Source organism: Accipiter gentilis, chromosome 36, assembly GCF_929443795.1.
Source record: "Accipiter gentilis chromosome 36, bAccGen1.1, whole genome shotgun sequence".
In the NCBI taxonomy this organism is placed as follows: domain Eukaryota; kingdom Metazoa; phylum Chordata; class Aves; order Accipitriformes; family Accipitridae; genus Astur; species Astur gentilis.
Window position 1 is genome coordinate 1,252,375 of NC_064915.1, and position 24,812 is coordinate 1,277,186.

A 24,812-nucleotide genomic window follows, 5' to 3' on the forward strand; every position below is an offset into this window, starting at 1 on the left:
GCCCCCACACATTAAGGCCGCGCCCCCTCGTCGCCCCTGCGCGCCAAGGTGAGCGCTCGCCCCGAGTACCTGGGTCCGTAGAAGGGGGAATCAGTCACGTGAGGGGGGTCGGTCACGTGAAGAGGGTCAGTCAGTCAGTCACGTGAAGGGGGTCCCCTTGCCCCCGCAGCCCCTCATGGCGGCCCCCACGCTCGCCCGGGTCCTGACCGCCGCCCCCCGCGCCCTGGGGTCACCCGTGGGGGGCCGGGCCCGCTGCAGTGGGGTCCCCCCCGCGGCCCCACCGTGGGACCCCCCCGAGCGGGCCCGGCTCCGCGCCCGGGAGCACAAGGAGAAACGGCAGCGGCAACGGCGGGAGAGAGCGGCCCTGGGGGGGGCAGGGCCCCAGGTACTGGGAGCTGCTGGGGGGGGACTGGGAGAGGGGCTTGGGGGACGCTGGGGGCAGCTGGGAGGGGTTGGAGGGGCTGGGAGATGGGATTGGGGGGGGCTGGGGGAACTGGGAGAGAGGCTGGGGGGGCTGGGAGAAGGAGTTGGGGGACACTGGGGCAGCTGGGGGGACGCTGGGAACAACTGGGAGGGGCTGGGGGACTTGGGATTGGGGGACACCGGGAGCAACTGGGGGGGGCTGGGGGAACTGGGAGAGAAATTGGGGGCAAGGGGGGGGGTGGGAGAAGGTGTTGGGGGACACTGGGGGCAGCTGGGAGATGCTGGGGGCACTGGAGGCAGCTGGGAGGGCTGGGGAGCTGGGAGAGGTGGCTGGGGGCAACTGGGAGCAATTGGGAGGGGCTAGGGGACTGGGAGACAGGATTGGGGGACACTGGGAGCAACTGGGGGGCTGGGAGAAGTGGGAGAGAGACTGGGGGCAACTGGAGGGGCTGGGAGAAGGGGTTGGGGGACACTGGGGGGGGCTGGGGGGGCTGGGAGACACTGGGGGATACTGGGAGCATCTGGGGAGAGCCAGAGGGTTTTGGGGGGAGAGCGCTGGTATTTATTGGTTTGTATTGGTCTACACTGGCCTGTACCGGTTCATACTGGTTTTGCTCTCCCCCACAGGTGCCGACAGCCCCCCCCAAGGGCTGGACCCCAAAAACCATCATAGAATACCAGCACCCCTTGGAGCCTGACGGCAAGAAGGGTACGAGTGGGGACAACGGGGGGGGACACTGGGGGGGGGCTGTGATGGTGACACCCAGTGACGCTTTGGGGACACAGCCACGGGGGTGGCGTTGCCCCCCGCCTACAGCCCCCGCTACGTGGAGGCGGCCTGGTACAGCTGGTGGGAGCGGCAGGGTCTCTTCACCCCCCCAGCCTCGGTGAGTGGGGTCAAAAACATCCGGGGGGGTCAAATATGCCCAAGGGGGGCAGAAAACTCCCGTAGGGAGGCTAAATACTCCCTTGGGGGGCAAAAATCACTGGGGGGGTGTCAAATATTCCCTTGTGGGGGAGAGAACACCCGTGGGGGGGTCAAATATTCCCTTGGGGGGGGCAGAAAACTCCCATGGGGGGATCAAATGCTCCCTTGGGGGACAGAAAACATCAGTGGGGTGGTTCAAATACTCCCTTGGGGGGCGGGAAACACCTATGGGGGGTCAAGTACTCTCTTGGGGGGCAGGAAACACCTCTGGAGGGGGTCAAATATTTTCTTGGGGGACAGAAAACACCTCTGGGAGGGGTGAAATACACCTTTTGGGGGGGCAGAAAACACCTCGGGGGGGGGACGATGACACACAAATACACCCAGAGAGAGGTTGATAAACCATCCCTGCGCTGAGCGGTGCCTGGTCTCAGCCCAGTCCTGTGCTGAGCGGTGCCTGGTCTTGGCTCACTCCTGCGCCGAGTTGTGTCCAGTCTCAGCCCATGTTCCCACCCTCTGCTACTCCAGTTACCGGGGGGGGACCGAGTCCTCAGCTTGGTGCTGCCCCCTCCAAATGTCACCGGTTCCCTGCACCTGGGCCACGCGCTCACCGTCGCCCTCCAGGACGCTCTCGTGCGCTGGTCAGTGGGGCTGGGGGGGGCAGAGTGGGGTATTGGGGGGGGGGGAGCTTGGGGGGGTATTTGGGGCTGGGGGGGGCTGTTTGGGGCATTTGGGGAGAGGGCACATTGGGTGCTTTGTGGGGGGGTCTTGGGGGGCTATTGGGGTGTGGGGGGGCAGATTGGGTCCCCCTGGGGGTATCTGGGGGGGTCTGAGGGGTTATTTGGGGCTGGGGGGATGCTTGGTGGGGTATTTTGGGGGGTCATTCGGGCCCTCAAGGACAGACTTGGGGGTGCTGGAGGCTCTGCAAGGGGTGGAGGCACCCCTGGGTGCCTTGGGGATTTGGGGGGGTGTGTCATCCATGGGTGCTGGGGGGGCCGGGGGGTGCTCAGAATATCCCACCCCGGTGTGGGTGCCGACGGCGCTGTGCCAGGCGGCGGATGCAGGGCTGGAGCGTGCTTTGGGTACCGGGCACCGACCACGCCGGCATCGCCACCCAGGTGAGACCCGTGTCCCCAACAGCCTCCCCCTCCCCCGCCCCGTGTCCCCAGCATCCCCCCCAACATGTCCCCAACGCCCCCCCTCCGTGTGTCCCCAGGCCGTGGTGGAGCGTTGGCTGTGGCAGCAGCGGGGTTTACGCCGTCAGGATTTGACCCGCTCCGAGTTCCTGGAGGAGGTTTGGGCCTGGAAACAACGGTGAGGGTGACAGTGGGGACACGGGGTGGGGTCAGGGTGGGATGATAGGTGGGACACGGTGACACCCCAAAGACGTGTCTCCCTCCCTCTCCAGGCACGGTGACGAGATCCTGCGGCAGCTGCGGGCGCTGGGTGCGTCGCTGGACTGGAGCCGCTGCGCCTTCACCATGGACCCAGTAAGCCCGGATGCCTGGTGTCCCCCCCCACCTCGAGGTCCCCGAGAGTGTCGTGTGTGTGTCCCCTCAAGGTCCCCAAGTGTCCCCAACTGTGTCCCCGCAGGGTTTCTCACGGGCGGTGGTGGAAGCTTTCGTGCGGCTGCACGAGGCCGGGTTGATCCACCGCGACCGGCGTCTCGTCACTTGGTCCTGTGCCCTGCGCTCCGCCCTGGCCGACGTGGAGGTGAGCGCGTCCCCAGACTGTCCCCAAACTGTCCCCGAGGCGTGCTGAGCTCACGCACCCCCCCCCACCGGTGCCCGGTGTCTCGGCAGGTGGAGCCCCGCGCCCTGACGGGTCCCACGGCGCTGCGCGTCCCTGGCTGTCCCCAACCCGTCACCTTCGGCGTCCTCGTCACCTTCGCTTACCCCGTGGAGGGTGGGGACGGTGAGCGGCTCGCGGGACGCCCGTCCGGCCTCCGGTGTCCCCGTGTCCCCTCCCGTCCCACCTTCGCGCGGGGCCCTGGGCGTCCTCCGCGCGCTCCCCGCTCTCCCGACGCGCTCTGACGCGCGGGTGCGTGTCCCCGCGCATCCCTGACGTGTCGCCTCCCTGACGCGTGTCCAGGGCTGGAGCTGCCGGTGGCCACGACGCGCCCCGAGACGATGCTGGGGGACGTGGCTGTGGCCGTGCACCCCGATGACCCCCGTTATAGGGTGAGGGGGCGGGGCTTCACGGGGGTGGGGCCTGAAGGGCCAAAGGGCAGGGCTACTGGGAGGGGGGTGGGGTTTGTAGGGGAAGGGGTGTGGCTTTGGGGGAGGGGTGGGGTTTGTAGGGGAAGGGGGTGTGGCTTCTGGGGAGGGGTGGGGGTTGTAGGGGAAGGGGGTGTGGCTTCTGGGGAGGGGTGGGGTTTGTGGGGAAGGGGTGTGGCTTCTGGGGAGGGGTGGGGGTTGTAGGGGAAGGGGGTGTGGCTTCTGGGGAGGGGTGGGGTTTGTGGGGAAGGGGTGTGGCTTCTGGGGAGGGGTGGGGTTTGTGGGGAGGGGAGGGGTGTGGCTTCTGGGGAGGGGTGGGGTTTGTAGGTGAGGGGTGGAGCTTCTGCGGAGGGGTGGGGTTTGTAGGCGAGGGGCGGGGATTCAGCAGCAGGAGTGAAAGTGCTTTGCACAGATTGGCTGTTGAGGTTATACTTTATCTCCTCCCCTTTTCTGGGTGGGTGTGTCCATATAAGGAAAGGAGGTGGGGCTTGGGGCTTAATTGGGGCGGAGCTTTGCTGGCTTAAAGGACTCGGGGTGGGGCCAATGCATGGGGCGGGGCTTGGAGAACTGGGGCGGGGCCTTTCTTTCTCTGGAGGTTGTCAGGGGCTAGCTCCACCCTTAAGGGGGTGGGGCCTCCCCGGAGGGGTGGGGCCTCCCCGGAGGGGTGGGGCTTGTGCCTGCAGAGGCGGGGCCTGCAGTGACCCCGCCCCTTCCCCAGCACCTCCATGGCCGCTACCTCCGGCACCCCTTCACCGGGCAGCTCCTGCCCGTCGTCACCGACCCCACCGTGGAGCCTGCCCGTGGCACCGGTACTGGGACCAGTACAGAGACAGGACTGGGACCTGTAGTAGGCGGGGGGGTGGGGTATTGGGATCACTAAGGGGACTGGGATGGGTGCGGGGTGAGGAACAGGCACCAGCATGGAAGGGACAGAGACTGGTCTGGGGGTGAGGGTCCCAGTTTGGGGAAGTAACTGGTTCCTTTTTGGGGGGGGGGGGTGGTCATTGGTCTGGGGACACACACACGTGTCCTGGTGCTGGGGACGTGGGGTGGCACTGGTGGCAGTGGCAGGGTGGCAGTAGGTGACAGTGGGAGGGGGTGAGGGTGACAGTGGGAGGGGGTGAGGGTGGCTGGGGGGTGACAGGGGGTGACAGTGTGTCCCTGGTCCCTGCAGGGGCGGTGAAGGTGACACCGGGGCACAGCTCCCCTGACCTGGCGCTGGCCCGGGCCCACGGGCTGCCCCTGCTCTCCGTCATCGGGGACGATGGCACCATGTGTCCCCCAGGTGGGGGGTGGCTCCAGGTACTGCCATTCCTGGCGTTCTTTCTGTTCTCGTGCCCCCCAGATCGTGTCTCCTGTCTCCAAGCACGTCCCTGTGTCCCAGCCCAGGTCCCCAGGTTACATCCCCAGCTGTGTCCCCCACCCCCAGCCGCTTCCCTGTGTCCCCTCCGTCCCTGCGTCCCCTCCGTCCCTGCATTCCCAGTTGTGTCCTGTGTGTCTCTGTCCCCATCACTTTGCTGTGTCCTCCCATCACCGTGTCCCCAGCTGTGTGCTTCGTCACTTCCCAGTGTCCCTTCTGTCCTCTGTGTCCCCTCTGTCCTGAGCTTTGTCCACTGTCACTTCCCAGTATTCCCTCTCCCTGTCCCCCAGCTGTGTCCGCTGTCACTTCCCAGTGCTCTGCCTGTCCACGTGTCCCTATCTGCATCTCCTGTCCCTAGCCACTTTTCTGTGTCCTCTCCATCTCTATGTCCCCAGCTCTGTACCCTGTCACTTCCCCGTGTCCCCTCCATTCCCATGTCCTCAATTTTGTCCCCAATACTCAGCTCTGTCCCCTCTTTTGCCACTATCCCCAGCTCTGTCCCATATTGCTTCCCAATTTTCCCTCTGTCCCCATGTGTCCTGCCTGTCCCCAACTGTGTCCCCATGTCCCCAGGGCATCCATCGCTTCGTGGCACGGGAGAAGGTGGTGGCTGCGCTGGCCGAGCGAGGGCTGTACCGCGGCACCCAGGACCACGCCATGACACTGCCCATGTGCAGGTACCACTGTCCCTATCCCGTCCCTTCCATGTCTCTCTCGAGACGTGTGTCCTCGCCACCATGGGGACACATCCCAAGGGACTGAAGTGACCTCAACATCCCTGCAGCCGCTCGGGGGACGTCATCGAGTACCTGCTGAAGAGCCAGTGGTTCCTGCGGTGCCGAGAGATGGCAGAGCGTGCCCGAGAGGTGATGGGGACAGGGGGACGTTGGCGGGGGGTGGGGAGGGGGACACGCACACCCCCAGACACCTGGGTCCGTGACCCTCCTCTCCCAGGCGGTGACATCGGGGCGTCTCCAACTCGTCCCCAAATTTCACGAGAAGAACTGGAAGACGTGGATGGACAACATTGGGTGAGAGGAGGGGACCCTGGCGTCTGGGGTTTGGGGAACCCAGGTATTCGCACGCCACTGATATCACCCACCCCCACCCAGGGACTGGTGCCTCTCACGCCAGCTGTGGTGGGGACACCGGGTGCCAGCGTACCGGGTGGGGGTTCCCTCGGCGGGGTCCCCCCCCGAGCACCCCGAAGGACTCTGGGTAGTGGGGCGCAGCGAGGCCGAGGCGCGTGCTGCTGCTGCCCACACCCTCCACTGCCCCCCCGATGAGCTCCAGCTCCAGCAAGGTGAGGGGGGTGGGGGACACCCTAAAATCCTCCTGGCATCCCCATGTTCCCCTGTGCACCCTCAAACAATCCTCCATTCCCCCAGAATCCTTTCCATCACCTTAAAAAATCTCTCTGCCTTCTCAAATCTTTCTCCTGCATCCTAAAACTCTCTTAGGACCCCCCCAGCACCCCCAACCTTGCCCTGGCACCCCTAAATCCACACCCCCCCCAGCACTTTCTGGTCTTCTCCAGCACCCTAAAGTTGTTCTCCAGCACCCCAATCCCACCCCCAGCACCACAAACTCCCCCCCCCCCCCCCCCCCCCCAGTATCTCCCCATCAGCCCCCAGATAGCACCACACCCTCTGGCAGCCCCCTGCCCACCTCCACCACCCCTAAAATTTTGCCCTGGCCCCCCCAAGCACCCCAGGCCACCCTCCCACCCAGCTCCAGCACCCTCTTGCCACCCCTCTGTCACCCCCCAACAAAGCTCTGAGGCCTTTTGGGGTCCCCCCCGACCCCCCCGTACCCTTGCAGACCCCGACGTCCTGGACACATGGTTTTCTTCTGCGCTTTTTCCCTTCGCCGCGCTGGGCTGGCCTGAAGAGGTGAGTTTGGGGAGACACAGGGGGCTCAGAGGAGACATGGGACAGTGTCCCCAACCCGGTGTCCGCCCCCCACCTCTGTCCCCAGACCCCTGACCTGCAGCGTTTCTACCCCACAAACGTGCTGGAGACGGGAAGCGACCTCCTCTTCTTCTGGGTGGCACGTATGGTCATGCTGGGCCAGCAGCTCACCGGGCGCCTGCCCTTCTCCCAGGTACCACCGAGGTCCCCCCTGATGTCCCCATGAGTCCCCTCTGTCCCCTTGGGCTCCCCATGAGTCCTCTGTGTCCCAGACATCCCTTAATTTCTTCCCTCTCATGTGTCTTGTTCATTCTTTGGATTTCTTCTGGTTCCTTGTTGCCTCTGAGAGCTCCCCTGTGTCCCTGTGTGTGTCTCCTGGAGGTCCCCAGTGTCCCCAGTGGTCCCTTCTTCTCTTTCTCCTTGGTGTCATGTTTCTTTTTAAGGTTTCTTGGGGGCCCCTATCCCCCTTCGGGGCTCCCTTGTGTCACCAAGTGTCCCTTTTTCCCTTTCTTTGGGTGTCATGTTCCTTCTCAGGGCTTCCCATCCTGTTTTGGGGCTCCTTAGTGTTCCCTGTGTCCCCAAAGACTCTTACTCCCACCCTTCAGGGTGTCTAGTTCTTTCCTGAGACTCCCAGGGGTCCCTTGTCCCCAAGGTCCCCAGGTGGTTCCTGTCCCCCTTTGGGGCTCCTTAGTGTCCCCAAGGATCCCCTTTTCTCTCTCCCCAGGGTGTCTTGTTCCTTCTTGGGGTTCCCTGGGGATCCCTGTTCTCCTTCAGGGCTCCCCAATGTCACCTGTGTCCCCAAGAGTCCCTTCTTCCTTTTCTCCTGGGTGTCATGTTCCTTTTCAGGGGTCCTTATCCCCCTTGGGGCTTCTCTGTGTTCCCAAGGACCCTTATTCCTTCTCTCTGGGGTGTCTGGTACTTTCTTGAGGCTCCTGAGGGTCCCCCGTCCCCTCTTGGAGGTCCCGTGTCCCCTTTGGTGTCCCCGAGCGCTCTCTATGTCCCCCTCCAGGTCCTTCTGCACTCACTGGTGCGCGATACCCACGGGCGCAAGATGAGCAAATCCCTGGGCAATGTCATTGACCCCTGCGACATCATTGCCGGTGCCTCCCTCCAGGTACTGTAGACCCTACAAGAACAAATACATACCCCCCCTAGCGCAAACCCACCCCAAACAAGTTGTTCTGGAGACCCTACAATAACAAACATGCTTTTTTGGGAACCCCACGACAATAAATGCATTTGTCAAAGATCCTACAATAATAGATCTTTTTTCAGGAGATTCTATGATAACAAATTCTCTACCTTGAAAATTTTGCAATAACGGATTTTTTTTTATTATTATTATTTTTTTAATTTTTTTTTTTGTCCCAAAGACCCGACAATAACAAACCTCATTCTGGAGGTCCTACAAAAATACACCGCGTTGCTCTACCCTTCTCGGAGACCCTACAATAACAAACCCCCCAGCTCCCAGAGACCCCAAAAGAGGGTCACAGAGACACCGTGGTGACAGACCTGTGACAAAAGCCACCGCGGCACCTTTGTTTACTGTAGGGTTTCTTGTTTTGCAGGAGCTGCAGGAGAGGCTCCACCACAGGCTCCTGGACCCCCATGAGCTCACAGTGGCCACAGAGGGGCAGGTGGGACCTGTCCCCATCTCTGTCCCCCCAAAACCTGTCTCTGTCCCCCCCTAACCTCTCCCTGTCCCTTCCCAGAGGCGTCAGTTCCCCCACGGCATCCCCGAATGCGGCACTGATGCCCTCCGCATGGCCCTGTGCTCCCACAACGTCCATGGTAAGGGGTCGAAGGAACGCCGGGACCCTATCCCCACCCCAGAGTGGCTCTGTCCCCACCCTGGGGACCCACCTCCGTGTCCCCAACCCCTCCACCCTGTAGGTGACGATATCCGCCTGGACGTGGGCGTGGCCCTGAGCTACCGTCACTTCTGCAACAAGATCTGGAACGCCGTCAAGTTTGTCCTCGCCACCTTGGGGCCCGACTTTGTCCCCCAACCCCCTGAGGAGGTACCAGGGTGGGTTGGTGGAGATCAGGGTTGGGGTCCACCACCCTGGGACCCTCCCCCCCCCCCACCCATCACTGTTCTTGCTCCTCTTCCTCAGCAGACGGTGCCACAGCACCCCATGGACCGGTGGGTGCTTAGCCGACTGGTGCAGGTGGTGGCTGAGTGCGGGCGCCGGATGGAGGCCCTGGAGGTCCACGGTGCCATCGCCGCCGTCCATCACTTCTGGCTGCGTAGCTTCTGTGACGTCTATCTGGTGGGTGGCCCTGTCCATCTGTCCTGCATGGTCCTGTCTGTCTGTCCTGCCCGGCTCCTCACATCTCCCCTGGGTGTTAAACCCAGCAGTGTCGCATTGAGTGGGTCTGTCCATCTGTCCCACCCCACCTGTTGTCGCTCCCTGAATGTTGAACCCAGTCCATGGTTGACAGTGTCTGTCGGTCCATGGACCCCAATCCATCAGGTCTCCTGAGATGTTGACCTTAGCCTGTTCTCCAGACTGCATCCGACTGTCCCACTTGTTGTAGCTCCTTGATTGTTGAACCCAACCTATCTTGACGTGGTTGGTGGTGTCCATCTCTCCATCCACTCTAATCCGTCAGGTCCTTGAGCGTTGATCTTAAATCTGCTCTCTTGAGTGTGTCCATCCATCTGTCCCACCCAATGTGTTGTAGCTCCCTGAACGTTGAACCCAACTGATGGTTGATGGTGTTCATTTGTCTGTCCACCCCAATCCACTGGGTCTCCTGGAGCGTTGACCTTAGCCCAGCCTCACCCTGTTAAGTGCATCCATCTGTCTGTCACACCTCACCTGTTGTAGCTTCTTGACCGTTAAACCCAACCCATCTTGACGTGGTTGGTGATGTCCATCTGTCTGTCCACCCCAATCCATCAGGTCTCCTTGAGTGCTGAGCTTAGTCCGCTCTCTTGAGCACATCTGTCCGTCTGTTCCACCTTGCCTGTTGAATGTTGAGCCTGACCCTTACCTTGGTTGACCGCATCCGTCTGTCCGTCCCTCTGGGTGTGTCCCCTTGGGTCTCGACCTTTGTCTGCCAAAGTTGACTATGTCCGTCTGTCCATCTCGCTCCACCTCCTGCATCTCCTCCAACGCTACCCCAGCCCCCTTGCTTTGGTCAACCGCGTTTTGTCTGTCCATCCAACCCGACCCACATTGTCTCCTAGACCGCTCCCCCCCTCACCTTCATCCTAACCCCACCATCCGTCTGTTCGTCCGCAGGAGACGGCCAAACCAACTCTACGTGATCCGGCAACCGCCGCCGAGACGCGCCGGACCCTGCTGAGCTGTGCCGAGCTGGGGCTGCGCCTCCTCGCCCCTTTCGCCCCCTTCCTTGGCGAGGAACTCTGGCAGCGCCTGCCCCGTGCTCCCCCCGCGCCCCCCACCCTCTGCCTCGCCCCCTTCCCCGACGCCGCCTGCCTGGTGGGTGCCGTCGCCCTTGGGGGGGGTCCCCAGGGAGGGTTTCACCCCCCTGACACCCCTTTGTCTCTCTGTGTGTGTCCCCTTCCAGGCTCATTGGCGCTGCCCCAAGGTGGAGGCCGAGGTGGCGGCCATGCAGGAGGTGGTGAGGACGGCGCGAGCCCTGCGGGACGTTTTCCGCCTGGGTGCTGCTCGGCCCCCCGGTGAGTGTGGCGGGTGGGGGACAAGATGGCCGACAGGGTACGGGGGGGGGGGGGGGGAACTACCGTGTCCCAACATGCCTTGGGGCACCCAAGATGGCTGCCAGTGTGTGGGTGGGAACCACTGGGGGCCCACGACGGCCACCAGGGTTGAGGGGGACTTCGTGTCCCTCTGTGTGCCCTGGGGGTGTACAAGATGGCTGACAGGGCTGTGGAGGACCACATATCCCAGCATGCTGTGGAGCAGCCACGTAGGGCTAAGATGGCTGCCAGAGAACTACATGTCCCATCATGCACCTGGCTGCCCCATACCCCAAAATGGCAGCTCCCATTGAAGGCAGCCATGTTGCCCATCCCACCATGGGGTGCAGAGCTGGAGGCCTGGCAATCCCAACGTGCCCTGGGGCACCTAAGATGGCAGCTGGGGCTGCAGAGGTTCTACATGTACCAGCATGCCCTGGGGCACCCAAGGTGGCCGACAGGGCTGTGCGGGGGGGGACACGACGACAACAACTACATGTTCCAGCATGGTGTGGGGCAGCCAGGTAGGGCTAAGATGGCTGCCACGGAGGTCTACATGTCCCATCATGCACCTGGGCTCTCATCATACCCCAAAATGGCGTCTCCCGTTGGAGGCAGCCATGTTGCCCATCCCACCATGGGGTGCAGGGCTCGAGGCCTGGCAATCCCAGCATGCTCTGGGTGCACGGGGGTGGCCATTCTCCCCTCTCTCCCCCCCAACCCCCCCCCTCACCCCAGGTGGGGGCAGCCATGCTGGAGGGGCGTGGGTGGCCATGCTTGGAGGCGGGGCTATCCCAGCATGCTCTGTGCAGTGGCGGTGCGGTGCGTGGTGGAGGTGCAGGATTCGTTGGCAGTGCTGGGCCCCGCCCTCCAGGCCCTGGCGCAGGTGGGGCCTCTGCAGCTCCTCCCCCAGGGGGCGGAGCCAGAGCTGGGCCCCGGCTGGGTGGGGGCCCCCGCGGGCCCCGACACCCACGTCTACCTCTGCCTGCGGGTGAGTGGGGGGGCCAGGGGCATTGTGGGATGCTGGGGGAGCCCAGGGCATTGTGGGATGCTGGGGGACTTGGAGGGGACCCCAGGGGCATTGTGGGATGCTGGGGGAGCCCAGGGCATTGTGGGATGCTGGGGGACTTGGAGGGGACCCCAGGGGCATTGTGGGATGCTGGGGGAGCCCAGGGCATTGTGGGATGCTGGGGGACTTGGAGGGGACCCCAGGGGCATTGTGGGATGCTGGGGGAGCCCAGGGCATTGTGGGATGCTGGGGGACCAGGGTGGCCCTTGGGCATTGTGGGATGCTGGGGGAACCCCAGGGCATTGTGGGATGCTGGGGGACTTGGAGGGGACCCCAGGGGCATTGTGGGATGCTGGGGACTCCCAGGGTATTGTGGGAGGTTGGAGAACATGATGGGAGAATCCCTGGGAGCCACTGGGAGTTTGGGAAGCATTGGGAGGACCTAAGGCATCCCCAGGGCATTATGGGATAGCAGGAGGGGGTCCCCAAGGCATTGTGGGATAGTGGGGGATCTCCCCCTTCCCTCCTGCCCCCCCCCCAGGGGCTGGTGGAGCCGGCGGCCGCCCAGGCCCAGCTCCGTGCCCGCAGCCGCGGCCTCCAGCGTCGCCTCGAGACCCTCGGGGGGACCCAGGGGTCTGGGGAGAGCCCCCCCCACCCCGGCACCCAACAGCAGGTACCACACCTTCATTACGCTAACGAGCATTGGCCCACCCAATAACCCCAGAGGGACAGGGGGGTGTCTCATTAACCTCATTAAGGGGGGGGCTTTATTAGCGTTGCTCCCTGGTAGTGCTGGGGGAGGGGCACCCACCTTCCCTGCGGGCTCTTCGTTAGTGCTTGTCCTCGTTAATGCTTCCCCCTCCTTCTTTTTTTCCTCCAGGTCGCCATTCTCCGTTCCGAGCTTGCCCGCCTGGCCCAAGCGCTGGAGGCCCTGGACCCCCCCGGCCCCCCCGAGGACCCAGGTGGCCGGAGGGAGGACCCCGGGTCCCAATAAACCCCCAGAAAACCCTAACGATGTCTCGGCCTCGTTATTTCTATTCAGGGACGTGGCACGAGCTGTACGGTCTCAGTGCGGTGGTAGGAGGCGATGAGGGGGAGGGACCCAGGTGTCCCGGCGGGGGGACACCCTGGCATCCGGGGGGGACCCCGGATCCCAATAAACCCTCAGAAAGCCCTAATGACTTCTTGGCCTCGTTATTTCTGTTTGGGGACGTGTCACGAGCTGTAAGGTCTCAGCTTGGTGGTGGGAGGGGAGGGGGGGGGACCTAGGTGTCCAGGCTCCGCCCCTCCTTGCCGGCGGATCTGGTTCAAGAGCCCCCAGATGCCGGCAGGATCTGGGAGCTGCCCGCGCCCCGAAACCGGCCCCCCAAAACCGGCCTTTCTCCCCACCCCACTCTCCCCGAGACCAGCTACAACGGTGATATCATAACTCACTGGGACGCTGTCACCACCACCGCGATGTTGTAATCGGCACCGGCACCCCGAAAACAGCACCGGGACTCCCCCCTCCCCAGAGCGACAGCGCGACCCCTCAAAATTGGTCCCAGGATCCTGACGCCGACACCGGGACCCCCCCAGGGCTGTCTCCTGCTGTCACTTCAGGTATTTGTCACTCCCCTGGTCCCCACTGTGCGTGTCCCCTTGTCCCTCCTGGGGTCCCCCATGTCCCTTGGTCCCTCCTTGTCTTGTGTCCCCCATCCGTTCCCCACCATGTCTCCGTGTCCCCTCTCTATGCTCCCCCATTCCTTCTGGTGTCCCTTGTGTCTTCAGCTGTCCCCTCCCGTGTCCCCCCCCAATGTCCCCTCATGTCCCCCCATCTCTCTTGGTGTCCCCTGTGTCCCCTCCACGTCTCCCCTGTCCCTTTCAGGGTCTCCACATTCCCTCTCCCTTAGGAACTCCCCGTGTCCCTGTGCCACCCCCGGTGATGTCCCCGTCCCCTCTGTCCCCCCAGGTCCCTGCCCATGGCCGAGGGGTGCTCCCACGCCGTCCCCCCTCATCCCCTCCCTGGGGAGGTGGCAGCCGCCCCCAGGGACATCACCGCGGACCCTGAACCCGCATGGGGACAGGCTGGAGGCGTCCCCCAGGGAGAGAGTGACACCAGTGTCCCCACGGACACAGTCACCGTCACCCCTTGGGCCAGCGGCATCACCATCACGGTCACAGCAGCCCCGGCGGATGAGGACACCGGGGATTTTGGGGACGAGGACATCCCAGGCTTCGGGGATGAGGACATCGGGGACAAGGACATCTCGGTGACAAGTGATGTGGGGCACGGGGCTGTCCCAGTCCTGTGTGACAAGGATGTAGAGGACAGGGATGTCACAACCCCAAAGGACATTGGGGACAGGGATGTTTCAGCCTCTGGGGACAAGAATGACAGTGACGAGGATGTCACAGCTCTAAGGGACATTGGGGACAGGGATGTTGTGACCCCAAGGGACATTGGAGACCAGGATGGTCCAGCTCTTCTGGACAAGGACACTGGGGACAAGGATGTCACAGCTGTAAGGGACACTGGGGACAGGGATGTCCCATCTGCTGGGGACACGGATGTCACCACACCAAGGGATGTTGGGGACAGGGATGTCCCAGCTCCTGGGGGCAAAGCCAGTGGGGACAGGGATGTCCCAGCCCTAAGGGATGTTGGGGACAGGGATGTCCCAGTTCCTGGGCACAAGGTTGTTGAGGACAGAGATGTCACCACCCTAAGGGACATTGGGGACAGGAATGTCCCAGCCCATCTCGTCAAGGACATTGGGGACAGGGATGTCCCAGTTCCTGGGCACAAGGATGTTGGGGACAGAGATGTCACCACCCTAAGGGATAGTGGGGACAGGGATGTCCAAACCCTAAGGGACAAAGAGGTTGGAGATGCGCAGGTCTCAGTGCTAAGGGACATTGGGGACAAGGACGTTGGGGACACGCAGGTCTCAGTGCTAAGGGACACTGGGGACAAGGATCTTGAGGACACGCAGGTCTCAGTGCTAAGGGACGCTGGGGACAAGGACGTTGGGGACGCGCAGGTCTCAGTGCTAAGGGACGCTGGGGACAAGGACGTTGGGGACGTGCAGGTCTCAGTGCTAAGGGACGCTGGGGACAAGGACGTTGGGGACGTGCAGGTCTCAGTGCTAAGGGACGCTGGGGACAAGGTTGTCCCAGCTCCAAAGGACTTTGGGGACAAGGTTGTCCCAGCTCCAAAGGACTTTGGGGACAGCAGTGTCCCAGTCCTAGGGGACATCTGGGTCAAGGATTTTGGGGACATGCAGGTCTCAGCCCTGAGGGACATTGGGGACCTTGGGGACAGGGATGTCACCGCCCCAAGAGATGTTGGGGAGGGGGATGTCCCGGCCCCTGGAGACGCTGAGGATGAGGACATCGGGGATCTCCCAGCCCTGAGGGACATTGGGGACATAGATGTCACAGTCTTAAGGGACAATGGGGACATTCCAGTCTCTGAGGACAAGGACCCTGGGGACAGGGATGTCCCAGCTCCTAGGGACAAGGATGTCACCACCCTAAAGGGCACGGGGGACAGGGATGTCCCAGCCCACCTGGCTGAGGATGTTGGGGACAGGGAGGTCACAGTCCCAGGGGACACTGGGGACATCCCAGTCTCTGGGGAGGAGGACAAGGACACTGGGGACAAGGATGTCACTGTCCCAAGGGATGTTGAGGACATTGGAGGTAAGGACTTTGGGGTCAGGGACATGGAGGATGAGGGCGCTGGGGACAGGGCCATTGGGGACATGGATGTCACAGCCCTGAGGGACGTCGGGGACAAGGACAGAGATGTCGCAGCCCCGGGCGACACGGGGGATGGGGACATTGGGGACACCTGCGCCGCTGGTGGCATCACCATCACGGTGACGGCCCCCCCCATGGAGGATGAGGACATCCCCAGTGGGGACGAGGACGTTCCCAGCGATGACATCGCCACTGATGTCACTGCTGCCCTCCCTGGGGAGCAGGTCCCTTGTGACGTCGTGGAGAGCGGTGATGTCACCGCTGCCCGCCCCAGTGATGCCACTGCGGGGCGTGACATCCCCTCCACTCTCCCTGGGGACGTCCCTGCTGGTGACATCATCAAGGATGACATTGTTTCCTCCCTCCCTGGTGATATCATGGCTGAGAGTGATGTCACTTCCTTGATGCCTGGGGATGACATCATTGTAGACCTCATCAACAGAGATGACATCACTTCCTTTCTCCCCGAGGAAGCCCTCACTGGTGATGTCATCACCAAAACCGACGTCATTTCCTCCCTTCCTGGGGATGACACTGCTGGTGGCGTCATCCCTGGGAATGACCTCACTGGTGACATCATAGCTGGGGGCATCTTTGCTGATGAAATAATCACCAGGCATGATGTCACTTCCTCCCTTCCTGGGGATGAGCTTGTTGGTGATGTCATGCCCAGAAATGACTTCACTGGTGACATCATCACCAGGGATGACATCCCTTCTTCCCTCTCTAGGGATATCTGCGCTGATGATGTCACTGCTGGCCACGATCTTATTCCCTCCCTTCCTGGGGATGACCTTGCTGTTGACATCATTCCTGGAGACGACCTCACTAATGACATCATTGCAGGGGAAGACATCATGTTTTCTGTACCTGGGGATATCCCTGCTGATGACATCATTGCCACAGATGATGTCACTTCCTCCCTGCTGGGAGATGTTGCTGGCCAAGAAGTCAAACCTGCCAGTGACATCATCTGTGTGAACGATGGTGATGCATCGGCTTGGAATGACTTCACTGATGATGTCATGCCCGAGGATGACATCACTTCTTTCATCCCCGGTGGTATTGCTAGACATGGCATCATTCCCCACGGTGATGTCAGAGATGATGTCACACGGGGATCTGAGCTTGGTGACATCATCGAGGGCGATGTCACCTCCTCCCTCCCGGGTGCCCTCTCTGGCCGTGATGTCAGCCCTGAGGATGACATCATGGGTGATATCAGCCCCGGGGAGGAGCAACTGCTCCCCAGCCTTAAAGACCCCATCCTCCCGGGCGATGACCTCACCGATGACATCACCACTGACGTGCCCAGAGAGGGTGTTGGCAGCCGAGGTGACGCCACAGGTAAGAGGGGAGGCGGAGCCAAGGCCTGGGGGTGGGGCCTGGAGGCAGGGCCAGAGCCAGAGGGTGGGGCCATGTGTAAGTGGGCGGAGCCAGAGGGATGTGCAGGGGCTGAGGTGGGGGATCCAGTGTGGGGGAGGGGGGGGACTTGGGGGGCGTGGCCTGTCACGGGGGGGCGTGGTCACAGCAAAGTGGGTGGGGCCAAGAGCATTTGTAGACATTGGGGATGGGGCTCAAGGGCAGGGCTGGCTCAGGGGTGGGTGGAGCCGGGGACTGGAGGGCGGGGCCAGAGCCAGCTCAGGGGCGGGGCCTGCTGCTGACCCCGCCTTCTCTCTCCCTTCCCCCCCAGAAGCCCCCCAGCCCCAGACGCCCCCCCCCGGCTGCCCCCTCGTTTTCCTTGCCCTCGTCTGCCTCCTTCTCGCCCTCCTCCTCCTCGCCGGGGTCTTCGCGGTACGGCCCGGCTGCCTGGGGCCCTTGGGGGGGTCACGGCTGGGGGGGGGGGGTCCCAGACACCTGGGTCCCCTGGGGGGGGGTCACGGGTCACGGGGGGTGCCCAGATGCTCGGGTCCCCTGGGGGTGTCATGGGTGGGTCCCAGATGCCCGGATCCCCTGGGGGGGTCCTGGGGGGGTCCCAGACACCTGGGTCCCTTGGGGGGGTTATGGGGGGTCCTGGACACCAAGGTCCCTTGGGGGGGGTGTTATGGGTCCCTTGGGGGTGTCCTGGATGCTTGGGTCCCCTTGGGGGGGGGGGGTCATGGGGGGGGCCCAGGTGCCTGGGTCCCTTGGAGGGGTTTGGGGAGGTCCTGGATGCCTGGGTCCCCCCTGATTCCCCCCACCCCACTCCCCCGCAGGCCGTCCATTACGTCAAGGTCTTCATCATCAGCTCGGCCACCTTCTCCGTGCCGGTGGCCGAATCCTTCCCATGAGCCTTTGCGGCAGGACAAGATGGCGGCTGGGGGGGGGGGCTGATCTCCTCTTCCAACCCAGCAGCAATAAACCCCCCCTTGGCTGCTGCAGCCGCCTGGGTCCCTTGGCAGCGGGGTGGGGAACGGGGCCGTCACGGCTGGTGGCCGCTGGCGAGCCCGGGCTTGTCACCGGGTTGGGGACAGCGGCTGGAGACAAAGGCCCATTGTCCCCAAGGTGCCACCGTGGGGGGTGGCCATCGGGGCTCGGCCACACACACCGGGGGCCGTGGGGAAGGGGGGGGGGGGGGCAGGAGGTATGGGGGATACCAGGGAGGGGTTGGGGACATCAGGACGTTGGGGACGCTGAGGATATTGGGGACACTGGGGACACCAGGGAGGGTTTGGGGACACCAGGACTTTGGGGACATCAGGGAGGGGTTGGGGACACTAGGAGTCTGGGGACACTGGGGAAGGTTTGGGGACATCAGGCTACTGGGGACACCAGGGAGGGTTTGGGGACACCTGGACTCTGGGGTCACTGCAGACATTGGGGAAGGTTTAGGGACATCAGGCTACTGGGGACACCAGGGAGAGTTTGGGGACATTTGGACTCTGGGGACACTGAGGATGCCGGGGAGGATTTGGGGACACTAGGACACTGGGGACACCAGGAAGGGCTTGGGGACACCTGGACTCTGGGGACACCGAGGATGCAGGGGACACCGGGAAGGGTTTGGGGACACAGAGAGCATTGGGGAGTTTGAGGATGCCTGGACACTGGGGACACCAAGGAGAGCGGGGAGCCTGGGGACACCAGGGACTTGAGGAGGGTTTAGGGACAGAAGGACACTGGGGACACCGAGAACGGGGGGAGGGCTTGGGGGCACCTGGACTTTGTGGACTCCGAGGACATTAGGGAGGGTTGGGGGAGCTTGGAGACTTGGGGGATATCGAGGAGGGGTTGGGGACACTTGGACTCTGGGGATGCAGGGGACATGGGAGAGGGTTTGGGGACATCGGGGAGGGTTTGTGGACATTGGGGAGGGTTTGGGGACACTGAGGACACTGGGGAGGTTTTGGGGATCCTGGGGACACCAGGACACTGGGGCCACCAGGGAGGGTTTGTGGAGCTTGGGGACACCAGGAGAACTGGGGACATTGAAGAGGGACTGGGGACACTGGGGAGGTTTGGGGGAGCTTGGGGACATTGAGATGCTGGGGACACGAGGGAGGGTTTGGAGACCTTGGGGACATCAGGGCACAGGGGACAAGGAGGGTTCAGGGACACTGGAGGGTAACTGGGAAGATTGGGGACACCAGGGAGGTTGGGGACACTGGAGACTTTGGGGACATATGTTTGCTGGGGACACCGGGTGGGGGTGTTGTTGGACATTGGGGACACAGGGACTGGGGACTGGCTGCTGTCACCCAGCCCAGGGAGGGTGTAGGGACAGCCATGGGCCTTGTCCCCGCCCTGGGGCACGGTCACCTCCTGTGTCCCCACCCAGGGGACGTCCCTGTCCCCATGTCTATAAGTGGGGGACGCCGAGAGGGGGGGGGGGTCAGGCAGTGCCATGGGGGTGACGGGGACACTCGTGGTGGCCCTGGGGACGCTGCTGCTGCTGGGGGGTGAGGGGACGCATGGGGACGTGGGGGGGGACACGGGGGGGGACATGGGGGGGACATGGGGGATATGGGGTGACCTGGGGACATGGGGGGACATGGGGATAAAGGGAACATGGGGGTTAAGGGGGACATGGGGGATAAGGGGGACACCAGGGGACATGGGGGGATGTGGGGGGATAGTAGGGGACAAAGGGAGATGTGACATGGAGGGACATGAGGGGACACAAAGGGACACCAGGGGCCACAAGGCCACCGGGGTTGGGGGGAATATGGGTTCCGTGGGGCCAGGGGACCCACCCCTGTCCCTGCCCATGTCACCTCCCCACAGGACCCACCGAGCCTGTCCCCGTCCCCGAGCAGCCTTGGGGACAAGCCCTGGCCTCGCTGCTCCAGTTCCTCCACCTCCTCCCGGGTGGCTCCTTGGGGACAACGATGTCCCCACGGCCACCCCCTGACTCAGGGACATTGGGGTCACCCCCTGGCTTGGATGTGCCACCCCAAGGACCCGAGAGACGTCCCCAGGGTCCAACCCGACGTCCCCAAGGTCCAGTCCGACGTCCCCACGGACCAGGGATGTGGCTCCAAGGTCTGGGGACGTGGGCCCAGGGACCAGGGGGACGTCCCCAAGGACCAGGGACATTGCCTCAAGGACCAGGGGAACGTCCCCAAGAACAAGGGGGACGTCCCCAAGGACCAGGGACATGGCCCCAAGGACCAGGGGGACGGCCCCAAGGACCAGGGGGACATCCCCAGGGACCAGGGACATCGCCCCAAGGACCAGGGACGTGGCCCCAAGGACCAGGGGGACATCCCCAGGGACCAGGGACATCGCCCCAAGGACCAGGGACATGGCCCCAAGGACCAGGGGGACGTCCCCAAGCACTGGGGACAGATCCCCAAGGACCAGGCAGGCGGCCCTATGGACCAGCTCAACATCCCCAAGGACCAGAGACATGTCCCCAAGAGCCAGAGACACGTCCCCATGGAGTCAGGACACATCCCCAAGGACCAGAGGCGTCACCCCAAGGACCAGGGACACGTCCACAAGGACCGGAGATGCATCCCCAAAAGGTCGAGACACGTCCCCAGGGACCATCCCAATATCCCCTGGGACAGGGGACACGTCCCCAGGGACGTCCCCCGCACCAGGGGTGGCCGAGGAGCTCGAGTGAGAGCCAGAGTGGGGCAGCATCACCCGGTTCCAACCTTGGGGACATCGGGAGCCAGGATGTGTCCAGCGATGTTGAGGACAGCGGGAGCCACGGTATGGGGCCTGGCGGGGACATGGGGGTCATGGGAGACTTTGGGGACACAGGGGGAGCTGGTGTCCGGCTCTGTCCCTCACCCTGTCCCCTCTCCAGGTTGGGGACACTCGGAAGAAGTGTGGGAGGTGCCGTAGCACCGGGGGACATCCTGTCCTTGCATCACTGTCACCATGTCCCCACGTCCTGATCCCATGTCCTTGTCCCCATCCTGTCCCCACAACCCAATATCCCTGTCCCCATGTTTCCATCCCCATGTTCCCACGTCCCTGTCCCCATCCTGTCCCTATTAAAGGTGGAAGCAGCATTGTCCCCGTCCCTCATCTCTGGGCTGACCTTGGGGCCCCACGGGGACGGAGAGGGGACACCCCGGGGGTCCCCTCGCGAAGGGTCCCTCTCCCGGATGCCTGGGTCTGTTGCCTGGACACCCCCCCTGCCCCATGTCACGAGCGCGCCAGGTCCCAGCTCCCCCCGCACCATGGCAACACCAAGAATGGGGCCAGATGAGTCTTTAATTGGGGACATCTATGGGGTCTGTGGGGCCAGAGCGATGGTGTCTCTTCTTGGGGACATCCGTGGGGTCACTAGGACCAGGATGATGGTGACTCTTCCTGGGGACATCATAGGGCCAGGGTGAGAGTGGCTTTTCTTGAAGGTGTCCGTGGGGCTGAGGTTGGCTGTGGGGCCGGGAGGACAGCGGCTCTTCTCGGAGACATCCATGGGGTCTGTGGGTTAACAGGGACGGGACGATGGTGGCTCCTCTTGAGGATGTCTAGGGGGTCTAAGGGTCCAGGATGATGGTGACTCTTGGGTCACTATAGGTTCTCTGGGGACAGCATGACAGTGGCTTTTCTTGGCGATATCTATGGGGTGTGGGGGGGTCAACAGGGCCAGGATGATGGTGACTCTTCTTGGGGACATCTCTGGGGTCTGTGGCATCAACAGGGACAGGACAATGGTGGCTTTTCTTGGGGACATCTATGGGGTCAACAGGAACAGGATCATGGTGGATCTTCTTGGGGACATCTGTGGGGCCAAGGGTACCAAGGGTGGTGGTGACTCTTCCTGAGGACATCTCTGGGGTCTGTGGGGCTGAAGTCGTCTGTGGGGCCAGGACAACAGTGGTTCTTCTTGGGGAGACTCCTGAGGTCAAGGGGGGGTCGAAGATGCTGGTGGCTCTTCTCTAGGACATCCATGGGGCCAAGGCGGGGCCCAAGATGCTGGTGGCTCCATGGGGCCGGTGACCACCCCCCCCCCGCTCAGGTCAGCGACTGTCCCTCGTCCCCGATGTCTCCTCGTGGCCCGGCGGTGGCTTGTCCCCGTCCCTGTCCCCGGTCCACTCGGGCAGGGGTGGCCAAGGGGCCACAGGGATCCCCGGCCTCGGTGGGTCGGGATCGTCGGGTCGGGGGGGGCTCTGGGGCTCGGGGGGGGGCTTAGCCGGAGGGGCCGTGGGTTGGCGTTCGGCCATGCTGGGGGGGGGGAGAGAGAGGGGTCAGGGGGGTATTTAGGGGGGGACCCAGGTGTCCAGGGCCAGTCCCTGCCCCCCAGCTTCACCCAGTGCCTCCCAGTGGCCCCCAGCTATGGGGAGCCAGGCATCCGGGGCCAGTCCTGCCCCCCCACCTCCACCAGTGCCCTCCAGCTATGGGGCCCCCGGCATCCAGAGCCCACCCACACCCCCCCACACCCATCTTCCCCAGTGCCCCCCAGATGTGGGGACCCAGGGCCGTCCCCTGTCCCCCCATCTTCCCCAGTGCCCCCCAGATATGGGGACCCAGGCGTCTGGGGGGGGCCCTACCTGGTGGCGGTGGCAGCTGGCTCCAGTGCAGTACTGGGAGCACTGGGAGGGGTCCCCCCAGTTTTTATAGGCACCCAAAGGGGGGGTGGTGCCACCCAGACGCCTGGGTCCCCCCCGGGGCGGGGGTGGGGAGCCAGCATGGACCGGCTGACCCGGAAGGTCGAGGGGGGGGGGACGTGACAGAGGCTCCCCATGACTCAGGGTTCCCGTGATGCTCTGCTGCGGCAGGGACCCAGGCGTTCGGGGGCCCCCCTGTACCCCCCTATAGCCCAGCCCCTACAGACGTGACCCCATAAGCCAGCCCCTATAGCTTCACCCTATAGCCCAGCCCCTATGGGACCCCATAGCCCCCCGCCATACCCATCAATCAAGGACATCGTGGGGGGCTGCAGGATTTATTGAGCTGGACGGGGGGACGCTGGGGCTGGGGGGACACTGGGGGGGATACTGGGGGGGGAACACTGGGGGGGACGACATTGGGGGTGGGAGGACACTGGGATGGACACACACACACACTGGGCATGGGGGGGATACTGGGGGTGGGAGGACACTGGGGTGGGGGGGGGACACTGGGGGGGGACACATACTGGGGGTGGGGGGGACACTGGGGGTGGGAGGACACTGGAGTGGGGGGAACACTGGGGGAGAACAGTGGGGGTGGGGGGCCCCGACACCTGGGTCCCTCATCCCAGTGGATCACAAGGACCGCAGCATCTGGGACACCAGCCCCCCCCAACCCAAGACCCCCCAAAAAGGGACCCAGGCATCTGCCTCCCCCCCCCCCCCCCCTTTAAGCCTTCCCTCAGGGGGGTAAGTTGGGGGGCTGGGCTATGGGGGGGGACAGGGAGGTGACCAGCAGGTCCCGCAGCTCAGGAATGAGGTCCAGGAGGGTCTCGGGGCCGGGGGGATCACGGCGTCCTGGTGGGGGGTTCTGCAGCACCGAAGCCAGGTGCTTGAGAGCCGCCATCACGCGGCCTTCGGTCTCCTCCTTCGTCTCCTCTTCATCATCCTCCTCTTCCTCAGCCACCGTGGGCACCAGGATGGTGGGGGGGGCGGTGGTGGGGACGTTATCGGGGACAATATTGGGGACGGTACCGGGTACGATGACAGGGGTGGTGGCGGGGACGGTGGCGGGGACGGTGTTGGGGACACTGATGGGGACGGGGACGGTGGTGGGGACAGTGGCAGGGACAGGCAGGCTGCGGGCGGAGACACCTGGGAGACACAAGGGGTCAGCGATGGGGACAAGGGACCCAGGCATCCGTGACACCCACCCCCCCACAGCAAAGAGGGGACCCAAGCATCCAGGACCCCCGATTCTCCCACCCCCCCACCCATAAAGGAGAGAGGACCCAAGCATCCAGGTCCCCGTCCCACCCCCCCCCCCCGACCCCAAATCAAGGAGGGGACCCAGGTGTCCGGGCACCTACCGAGTGGGTGGGGGCTGAGCTGGGCGAGCAGGCAGAGCAGGACCCCAAGGGTCCTGGGGGCACCCATGGGTGCTGGTCAGGAAGGACTGGGAGCACTGGGAGCACTGGGAACACTGGTTTTTAAGGTTGGATGGGTGGAGATCCTCCCACCCGTGATTTTTGACCCAGCCCGGGTGTGGCCACCCACGTAGGGTGGGGACCCAGGCGTTGGCGGGGGTGGGGGGGGACAACACGCAGGCGTCTGGGGGCTGGAACCATTCCTGAGACCCTTCCTGGGGCCATACTGGTCTCTTTGGAGCCATACTGGTCCCTTTCAGGCTCATGCTGGCCCCTTTGGGGCCTCACTGGTCCTTTTCAGGGTCATACTGGTCCCTTTCAGGCGATACTGGTCCCTTTCAGGCTCATACTGGTCTTTTTCAGGCTCATGCTGGTCCCTTTGGGGCCTTACTGGTCCTTTTCAGGTTCATACTGGTCCCTTTAGGGTGATACTGGTCCCTTTGGGGCGATACTGGTCCCTTTCAGGTGATACTGGTCCCTTTCAGGCTCATACTGGTCCCTTTCAGGCTCATGCTGGTCCCTTTGGGGCCTTACTGGTCCTTTACAGGGTCATACTGGTCCCTTTCAGGCTCATACTGGTCCCTTTAGGGTGATACTGGTCCCTTTGGGGCGATACTGGTCCCTTTCAGGCTCATACTGGTCCCTTTCAGGCTCATGCTGGTCCCTTTGGGGCCTTACTGGTCCTTTTCAGGGTCATACTGGTCCCTTTCAGGCTCATACTGGTCCCTTTAGGGTGATACTGGTCCCTTTGGGGCGATACTGGTCCCTTTCAGGCTCATACTGGTCCCTTTCAGGCTCATGCTGGTCCCTTTGGGGCCTTACTGGTCCTTTACAGGGTCATACTGGTCCCTTTCAGGCTCATACTGGTCCCTTTAGGGTGATACTGGTCCCTTTGGGGCGATACTGGTCCCTTTCAGGCTCATACTGGTCCCTTTCAGGCTCATGCTGGTCCCTTTGGGGCCTTACTGGTCCTTTTCAGGGTCATACTGGTCCCTTTCAGGCTCATACTGGTCCCTTTAGGGTGATACTGGTCCCTTTGGGGCGATACTGGTCCCTTTCAGGCTCATACTGGTCCCTTTCAGGCTCATGCTGGTCCCTTTGGGGCCTTACTGGTCCTTTTCAGGGTCATA

General features: G+C 63.4%; 2 protein-coding genes across 3 annotated transcripts; both read left to right on the plus strand.

Moving 5' to 3' along the window:
• Positions 1-20: 20 nt before the first annotated feature.
• Positions 21-12,684, plus strand: VARS2 (valyl-tRNA synthetase 2, mitochondrial). 2 transcript variants are annotated; one of them, XM_049792783.1, is made up of 29 exons: positions 21-48; positions 170-385; positions 1,051-1,132; positions 1,210-1,310; positions 1,880-1,992; positions 2,403-2,469; positions 2,568-2,665; positions 2,760-2,841; positions 2,945-3,064; positions 3,154-3,265; positions 3,443-3,531; positions 4,286-4,376; positions 4,742-4,869; positions 5,501-5,604; positions 5,712-5,793; positions 5,882-5,958; positions 6,040-6,230; positions 6,749-6,819; positions 6,905-7,030; positions 7,847-7,951; positions 8,409-8,477; positions 8,553-8,631; positions 8,734-8,861; positions 8,958-9,113; positions 10,092-10,292; positions 10,381-10,492; positions 11,323-11,501; positions 12,061-12,192; positions 12,400-12,684. In XM_049792783.1, exons 2-29 carry the CDS (start codon positions 176-178, stop codon positions 12,511-12,513), a joined length of 3,219 nt encoding a protein of 1,072 aa, XP_049648740.1. In that variant the 5' UTR covers positions 21-48; positions 170-175; the 3' UTR covers positions 12,514-12,684. The 2 variants fall into 2 exon arrangements, with proteins under 2 accessions (XP_049648740.1, XP_049648741.1); XM_049792784.1 differs by lacking the exon at positions 21-48 and having other exon boundaries at positions 92-385; positions 8,961-9,113; positions 12,400-12,683.
• Positions 12,685-19,086: 6,402 nt separating this feature from the next.
• On the plus strand, positions 19,087-20,595 carry LOC126034848 (basic salivary proline-rich protein 2-like; the record flags this gene model as incomplete). Its single annotated transcript, XM_049792705.1, is given in 4 exon segments — positions 19,087-19,141; positions 19,467-19,863; positions 19,865-20,402; positions 20,500-20,595. Coding segments are annotated over 4 exon segments (1,086 nt in total), but the record flags the coding sequence as incomplete, so codon positions are not given.
• Positions 20,596-24,812: the final 4,217 nt, after the last annotated feature.